The 8632-nt window shown below is 53.7% G+C and overlaps 1 protein-coding gene across 2 annotated transcripts; it reads left to right on the top strand.

Moving 5' to 3' along the window:
* The first annotated feature begins 963 nt into the window (after positions 1 to 963).
* On the top strand, positions 964 to 7942 carry PLEKHF1 (pleckstrin homology and FYVE domain containing 1). Of its 2 annotated transcripts, none has more exons than XM_038148413.1 (2): positions 964 to 1020; positions 5959 to 7942. In XM_038148413.1, exon 2 carries the CDS (start codon positions 5971 to 5973, stop codon positions 6790 to 6792), a length of 822 nt encoding a protein of 273 aa, XP_038004341.1. In that variant the 5' UTR covers positions 964 to 1020; positions 5959 to 5970; the 3' UTR covers positions 6793 to 7942. The 2 variants fall into 2 exon arrangements, with proteins under 2 accessions (XP_038004341.1, XP_038004342.1); XM_038148414.1 differs by having other exon boundaries at positions 975 to 1027.
* Positions 7943 to 8632: the final 690 nt, after the last annotated feature.

The raw sequence follows: 8632 nt of genomic DNA, 5'->3' as shown, positions 1-8632 counted from the left end.
ACCCACCCCACCGCCCTCCTGGCACCGTCATGAGTGGGTGAGAGAGAAGAATGCAAAAGATTTCCCTGCAACGTCAATTTTGGTGTTAATAGCTTGTTCTCTACACAAATGTCTGTAAGTGTAACCACAAAAGTGGTTAGAAGCTGTGATCCGAGGCTCGGGAGCAGGTCTGGTTTCTGTTTTGGACCAGTGTAACGTGTAGTTCTATTTATATCCCTCTTCTGAACTGTAAAACACTGGGAGTACTTTATCACTCAAGCAATCTTTATATCATCCATGTGCTCATGGAATATACTGTGATTAGCAGTGACGAAACTTGAAACTTAAAACTGCCAGCAAACTAAATACACTGAGTTGTGCTTGTGGGGCCAAGAGGAGAGGGTGCAGGAGGGTGCTGGGTGTCAGCAGGGCACACGCAGCCACGTGCACACACACAGCCATGGGGCACACACACAGCCATGGGGCACACAGCCATGGGATACAGGCAGCCATGGGGCACACACGCAGCCATGGGGCACAGGCAGGCAGGGACACACACACAGCCACGGGACACACACACAGCCATGGGACACACAGGCATAGGGCACACGCAGCCATGGGACACACAGCCATGGGATACAGGCAGGCATGGGACACACACGCAGCCAGGGGGCACACACAGCCATGGGGCACACACGCAGCCATGGGCACACACAGCCATGGGCACACACACAGCCATGGGACACACACAGCCATGGGACACAGGCGGGCATGGGGCACACACACAGCCATGGGCACACACACAGCCATGGGGCACACACACAGCCATGGGGCACGCAGCCATGGGGCACACGCACACGGGGCACAGGCAGTCCCGCTCACGCCCCACGGGGCAGTCTCAGCCGCGGCAGCCCCGCCCGGCCCCGGGGCGCCCATTGGCGGCGGTGGCGGTGGGCGGGGAGCGGCGGCGGGGCCCGGCGCTGGAGCGGAGCGGAGCCGCCCGGCGCGGCCCGCGGGAGCGCTGCCGGGGCCGGCCGGCAGGTACGGGGTGAGCGGGGGTTCGGGTTTCGGTTCGGTTTGGCGCCGGGCGGGACGGAGGGGAGAGCCGGGGGTTTTCCGCTGCCGGGCCGGAGCGGGGGACAGGAGCGGTCTGGCGGCTGCGCCCCGCCCGCCGTGGGACAGAGCGGCGTGGGAGGGCCGTGTGTGCCGCCGGGTTCGGCCGGGGCCCCGCGGTGTGAGCTGCCCCTCCGGGACTCCCGCGGTGCGCGCTGCCCGTCCCGGGGCTCCCGCGGTCCCGTCCCGCCTGTGCTTAGCCTGCGGCCCGAGCGCCGTTCCGAAGGGCCGGATGTGTTGGGTTTTTAGAGGGGAGGGCGAGTTGGGGTTTTGAGGGGCGGGCGTGGTGGGGTTTTGGAGGGACTTTTTAAGTTGCCAACTTTGCTCGTGTACCCAAACCCCGGAGGCTGCTCCCGCTGCCGAGCTGTACGCGGGCCCTGCGCCTGTTCCAGAGGGGCACGTGAGCTCCCGGGCGCTGGCAGGGACAGGGAGGGACAATTGTGGCTTTTCTCGGCGGTTCCCCCTCGCAGCCAGCCCTGCGTGTCGCGGGTCGCGAGTCCGGAGAGCGGCCGGAGTGCCTCGGCATGACTGCGGGGACAGGGACGGGGGGGACGGACGGGGTAAGGCTCTGCCTTGAGTTTCGTGGTTTTCCCCCTTCCTTCCTCCCTTCCTTCCCTTCCTCTGCTGCTTGGGCGCCTCTGAGCCCGGCTGGCACTTGCAAGAGCCACAGCTGAGCTCAGGCTGCCAGCAGCGGGGTTCGGCAGCATCAGTCTGAGTCCCTGCAAGCCCTGCCCGGCCGTGCCCTTGCTCTGGCCCTACGCTGAGCAGCTTGGCGGCTCAGTCAGTCCGTGTCCCACTGGGACTGTGGCATTCCTAAAGGCCCCATGTGCCAGCCAGTGTCAAAATGTACGTGTGCTGAATTGGGTTCCCCCTAAGCATGGCAGGAAGGGGGGTACCGGAGCCTGCCCTCCTTACCCCGGCAGTTACAGCATGCCGGGAAAGAAGGAGAAGCAAGCTGAAATGCCCTCGGGCAGGAAAAGGAGAGGAACTTTGTTCTTCTTGCTCTAAATGCCTGCTCGGGAAGATGCATCCTACTTGCTGCCCTTGGTGAGCAGGAGCTTATGCCAGCCCTAACTCCAGGAGAGATTTCTCAGAGCAGAGCAGAGGGAGGGATTCAGGGAAAGCTGCAGAGAGATGAGGCTCAGGGCATTTTCTGCTGGCAGCCTTCAGGAGTCAGATCTGGGTGTCATGGACCATCCCATGTGTGGTATGCATGAGGTATGCAGTGGATACCAAGGCTGTCAGTTCTGCCTGATGGCAGGAATGGAAGGATCGGGTAGAACAGCTCTCTGCATCGGTACACCTAAGCCTTAGGTACATACAGACTTGAAGAACATACGCCAGATTTGCTGACCCGTGAGCTGAAGTTTAAATGCTGTGCCTGGCAGGCATCAACATGGCTGTTTATAATCACAAGTGAACAAGCCCTCATTGTTAAGTGTTGTGGCGTGCTTACTTCTGGAGGGGAGTGCCAAGCTGTATTTTTTTTTCCTTTGAACATCAGTCATATTCACTGCATAGGATTTGATCACATGCAGACCCAGCAGATCTTGATGAAAAAAAACCCAGAATTTGCCATGCCAGAAACTTCTGTGAAAAGCAGTGTGCCAGAAAAACATCTTGCCACCCTAATTTCTGCTGGGTAAATGCTGAACTGCTGCTGCATGTGTACATGGGCATATGTAGCACTTGCTAATAAGCACTGTGACCATGCTGACCTGACACAGCAAACTTGAGCAAACAGGAAAAAAAACATTTACCAAAGTGAATAAAATAGATTAGACTTCATACCCTCACTTTGTTCCAAAGGGAGAGGCTCTCATCTCCCAGGAAAGGAGACCACAGTAACACTCAGCAGCTATCTTTATTTACCAGATTCACAGAGTGCTTGCATTCCAAAGCCAAACTGTGGATTATTTGCAGTGAGTCACAGGATTAACATGAAACTGGGTTTTATGTGGTTGGTCAAGCCAAGCACTGTGTGGAACTCGGGGCAGGATGGATCTGGCTTGTGGTGGGATGTGTTGAGTCAGCCCCCCAGATGGCTGTTTCTCCCCCCCACCTAACTGAACAGGGAGCACACAGAGGAACAGTGAGTTGTCCAAGCCTAAAGGTAGGCACTCTAAGTCCCACTCCTACCTTTTTTTTTTTTTTTTACTTTTATTATGTGTTTGTGCTGTTCTCCAGACACTTATGCATGAGGGGAGAGAGAGAGATGGGAGGAAAACATTCTGCTTTTGCATCCCACGAAAACTCCTTCAAGAAATACCCTAGGCTAGAGCAGCCAACAATTTTAGTCTTAGCAGAGAAGGTTTTCCCACGACAGAGTTGGCTTTTCTTAGGTTAACTTGTGGTATTTTAACAACATAGCAAACCAGAGGGTGGAGGAGTAAGGACATACCTGTAAGGTATGAAGCAAGTAGAAGCCTGATGTGTAATGAGAGCTCACCTTCAGTTTCTTTCACACTACAGGATTGCGTCCAGCCCCTTCTCCTTTTGCTCCATGCAGTAAGTCCAAGAGCTTTCTGTGCAGGCACCCAGGTCAGTGCAACAGCTAAAGCTTTCACAGCAGCAGAGCTTACACTCCTCTTTGGAAATGAGCTCGGCTTTCCTGGCTCTGTGCAGGCAAGGTCTTTATACCTGACAAAATATTTTAGTTTCCACTGGAATCTGGTGTGCAGAGATCCCTAGAAACAGAGTCATGTCAAGTACCATAAGTTCTTGAGAGGTTGGGCTACATGAAATGAAAGAGGTAGGCTAAGAGCTCCCTAACCCAGAAGCAAGAGGGTAGGAAACTGGTGGGACTGCTTTGGTTTTGCCCATTTGGTGTTGCTGGTGCCCAAAGTTCTTGCTAGTATATTATTGCATTCACAGTCTTTGCACACGTGAATTTGAGTTCAAAGCTGTAATTTGAGTTTTTCCTTTATAATTTGTGTGCCCATCTTGCTCTTTCACACAGAAACTCCTCAGCCAGGGATTTGTGGAGAGACCACATCCCAGGATAGGTGGGAGTCTGGGTAACCCTAGTCAGGGAGTTTGTGGACAACAGTTTGCCCTGCCTGTTTGCTTTTCGGCCTCATTGGTGTATTTCAGAGGGAGAGGGTAAAAACACATGGTGCTTATTGCAGCAGGACATCTCCTCTCCCTGCACAGATGCACTCAGGCTGATGGAGCCACGCTGGGAATGAAGGCTCTCTCCTCTCTGGTGACAAGGCACAGACCCTTGGCCAGCTGCTGCACATCTGTGCCATGGCAGGTTGGCTGGGGAGTGCTTTCAGCCCCTGCTGCTGGAGGCAGCCCCTGGATTCCCCCTCTGGCTGCAGCCTGGCCAGAGCACTCAGTAAATGTAAAGTGCCCAGCCACATGCGTGGATGTGCCCAACAGTGCCCAGCCCCATCCGGTGCCCTCCAGGGCTTTGAGGCCCTGAGGATTCACATCCTTCCCTCCAGCTCGAGGGGACCCCGAGGAAGGCAGCTCTTCAGGAGCACTCAGTGCCCCTCAGCGAAAGCTGTTCCTGCAGGCTGGGTCACTCCATTTAGGTCTGCCATGGCTAAACCCATGTCTTGGCCTTGTGCCTTTTCACCCTAGAGAAGGAAGCTCTGGGAGCTCGGAGGAATTGCCCGGTCTGCCTGCCAGATGGGTCAGCTGAGAGGTGCATGGTGTGCAGCAGCCTCCTGCAGCAGCTCTGTGGTTTCCCTTCCAGCACAGCAAAGGGGTGACTGGGGGTGAGGGGCAAGGGTAGAACGTCCCACACACACAGGACCAGGCATGTTGTCATCCTCCTCTTCCCTCCAGCCTCCTTGGCAGCAGGGACTCTGGGCAAGGAGCACAGGGATACCAGTGGAGAGCAGCTCTGCATGAGTGCTTCCATCAACCAGCAGCAGCAACCAGGGTAACAGCACATGGCCCTGTGATGTGCCTTGTGATGGCTGAGCTACCTCTCTGCAGGAGGAAATGACTCACATTCCCATGGCCAGCTGGCCCTGGGCAGCACCCTCCAGCCTGCAAGGGGCAAGGAGAAAATCGACTCACAGGGAGCACCTCCCTTACTGCACACTGACAAGGGCAAGCAGCTGCTTTCACTTCAGGGTTACCCTCACCTGGGTTTCCTGTTAGAACAAAAGCACGGCACAATGTCAAACCCCCAGACTGTGAGAAGGAGGGTGCAGAGGTGTGGCAGAGATGAGTGTGCTGCATTCCACTTCCCCTCTAAGCAGAGCTGACTGTTTTCAGAATGATGTGTCTTGCATTTGGAAGCACCATCAGTCCTGGGATAACAGAGGAGAGGCTTAGCTTCTGTGGGTTTATTCACATCATGAAGGCTTTTTAAATTTCCTTTTTTACCCTTTTTGTCACGTATGGAACAAGTGATACCACAGAGTTTTCTTTTGTTCCTGCCTCAGCTCTGGCCCAGGATGGAGCTGCGGGGGGTGTGTGTGTGTAAGCAATCCTTGAGAAAGCAGATGTGCAGTCAGAAACAGGAGCCTTGCTCTCCAGACCCTTTTATGCTGCAGATCTGTGGATCTGCATAAAATCAGGTTCAGACCAAGCAGCTTTCTTTTCTAAGGGCACACAGGAACACTGGTAAAAAGCACAACCAGGAAGAACCTGGCACTGCCCTCAAGGGCTTCCATTGCTGCAAATTGAACCATCCCAGTACAGCCCGGGCTGCTGCGAAATGGGGTCAGAAAGTTTGAAGGTTTTATTTAGGAAGGTAACAGAGTAGAGCCAGGAGTGCTCATGGGATCACCTGTAGCCTCAGATTGCATCAGGAGCACCTCAGCTGTGCATCCACTGGCTACTCACCTTCACCTGGTGCAGTTGTCTGCAGTTTCACCACTGCCCTCTTTGTTTTCCTCTCTTCAGAGCGAGCTGGACATGATGGACCATCTGGCAAACACGGAGATCAACAGCCAGCGCATCGCTGCTGTGGAAAACTGCTTTGGGGCTTCTGGGCAGCCCTTAGCCTTGCCGGGCAGGGTGCTCCTGGGAGAAGGGATTTTAACCAAAGAATGCCGCAAGAAGCCAAAGCCTCGCATCTTTTTCCTCTTCAACGACATCCTGGTCTACGGCAGCATCATCATCAACAAAAGGAAGTACAACTCGCAGCACATCATCCCCCTGGAAGATGTCACTTTGGAGACGCTGCCAGACACCCTGCAGATGAAGAACCGCTGGATGATTAAAACCTCCAAGAAGTCCTTTGTGGTGTCGGCAGCCTCCCTGACGGAGAGGAAGGAGTGGATCAGCCACCTGGAGGAGTGCATCAAGCACCTGCTGACCAAGACGGGCCGGCAGCCCTGCAGGGAGCCCGCGGCTCCCTGGATCCCCGACAAGGCCACGGACATCTGCATGCGCTGCACGCACACCAAGTTCTCCACGCTCACCCGCAGGCACCACTGCCGCAAGTGCGGCTTCGTCGTGTGCGCCGACTGCTCCAGGCAGAGGTTCCTGATGCCCCGGCTGTCCCCCAAGCCCCTGAGGGTCTGCAACCTGTGCTACAGGCAGCTGCTGGCCGAGAAGAAGAAGGAGGCAGAGGAGGATCGGAGGCAGACGGAGCCGATCCCCTCTGCCATGCAGGGCTACGAACCCTCCAGCGGCGATGACAGTGACAAGTCTGACGATGAGAAAGCTGAGCAGTGGCCAGCAGACACAGAGTTTTATACCTCACAGGTGTCCTGGTCATCTTTCCACAGCTGACCTCTCTGGGAGTTGGTGGTGTTTAGACACTGGGAAGCCAACCTCTGGCCTCCAGTGTGTGTCCTTCTCGATGATTTCTCTGAAGGCCATGCCTTGGAAGGTGGGTCTTGGCCCCTGTGTGTGGTGTCAGAGCTGAGACAAGGTTTCCCTTCTGAGAACGTCTCATACGATGTGAGCATAGAGAGGACAGCTCAGTGAAGAGCACTGAGGACTGGGAGAGCCCCCTGTGGATCAGTCGTGGCCAAATGAGCTCACCTTCAGTGCCTTGTTCTTCCTCTCTGCTAAAACATCTCATTTTAAATGTTTTGAGATTGGCTCTTAGGAGAAAAAGGAGCATGAAATCCCAGAGTTGAACACATTGGCCTGCTCACCGTGTGTTCCTCTGTCATGGCAAGGCCACTCTGGATGTCACTTTCCATGAGCATTCTGAGATTCTCACTGCAAGCGTGCCAGCCTGAGGGAATAGCTGCTCATCCCTGCACAGTACGGCCAGCACTGGATTCCCGGTCTCTCAAGGTTGAAACACTAAGAGAGCGGTACTTGGAATGCAGGGAGCGTTTGTGGGGCTCGGGGTGAGCCTCAGCAGAGCACTGGGGCACCCGGCTCTCTCTCACATGGCAAGAGGCCATGCCAGTGGTCCCGGGCCAGGAGGGAGGAAGGGGAGGGGAAAGGGACAGGGAAGATGACACTGAGCAGTGAAATTCGGAGGGAGAGAGGTACTGCAATTCACTCAACTAAGGGCAGAGTCCAGATCTCAAACACAGGCGGTTGTACCAGAGTACTAGAAACTTGAAATCTCAAGCCTATCAGGTAAAAGGAGAGCCCAGGGAAGACTTGTTAAAAGTCTGTAAAAAATCCAGGGAAAAACCCCAAATTAAGATCCTGTGAAGTACAGCACTTCAACTTCCCCTTCCCTCCTGGGCTGCTGCCCAAGGCATCAGATTCTCACTTGTGGGCTCACCTCCTGCCTTATCAGTCTCACGAGTCCAAAGTTAAGGTCCTTTATGTACTTCAAGGATGGGAGCCAAAGACTTTACAGTTTACTTGAGATCAACTTTAAAGTTCAAATTCAGTTAGAAGTAAACTCTGTTTATTCAAGTATTCTATCATAATGTAGCGTGGGAGTAAATATAGAGGAAATCAGACAACAGCAATTGTTTTGCAGCAGACATTTCTACAAACTCCATTATTACTTTTAGTATATTTTTGTATTGTGTATTTTGTGGTCTGGAAAAGCAACATGGCTGGGAATACACTGCCAAGGTTGTAAAATGTTTCCTTACCATGACCTGTTACAAGCAGAGCATTGCTTGACAGGTGGCCATGTGTTTTTTTTTAAATTTCAGTTCAAGATAATTATTCTTACTCTCTTTATAAACTGCTACTGTTCCAGTGAATTTGTATCACTTGACTGTGTGAATAAAGATACTGCCAACAGGAAGGAGCCAGGAAAACAGGACAATAAAGCATGTTATTATTGAACAAAGGTCTTCACAGGAGCTGGGATCCAGGCCTGGCCAGCCCAGCACAAGTGGTGGCTCCTCAGCTGTGGGGAGACTGCTCTGGTCTCTATTTACTGTTTGAAGGTAAGAGCATCAAATCTGCTGCTTCCTTTCTATTTATACCGTGTTGTTGTCTGACAGGCTTTGCCCAAGTCTCCTGCAATCCCTTGCAGTAGTCTGTATTAACTGGAACAGTATTTTTCCGGTGGGGACACAGCTCAGAGTGGGCCAGCAAACCTTATGACCTAAGCAGATGTTTTTGGGCTTTAAAGCAATAAGTACACCGAGTTCTGTTTTTTCCATCCCTCTCCAGGCTTAGTTCCTAACTCTGCACAGCA

This window comes from Motacilla alba, chromosome 11 (assembly GCF_015832195.1).
Source record: "Motacilla alba alba isolate MOTALB_02 chromosome 11, Motacilla_alba_V1.0_pri, whole genome shotgun sequence".
NCBI classification, from domain to species: Eukaryota; Metazoa; Chordata; class Aves; order Passeriformes; family Motacillidae; genus Motacilla; species Motacilla alba.
Note: the sequence above shows the minus strand (reverse complement) of the source record. Positions and strands in the feature narration are given on the sequence as shown.

Bases quoted from the DNA above. Each gene is read 5' to 3' on its own strand.
- PLEKHF1 (XM_038148413.1), top strand. From the start codon at position 5,971: ATGATGGACCATCTGGCAAACACGGAGATCAACAGCCAGCGCATCGCT.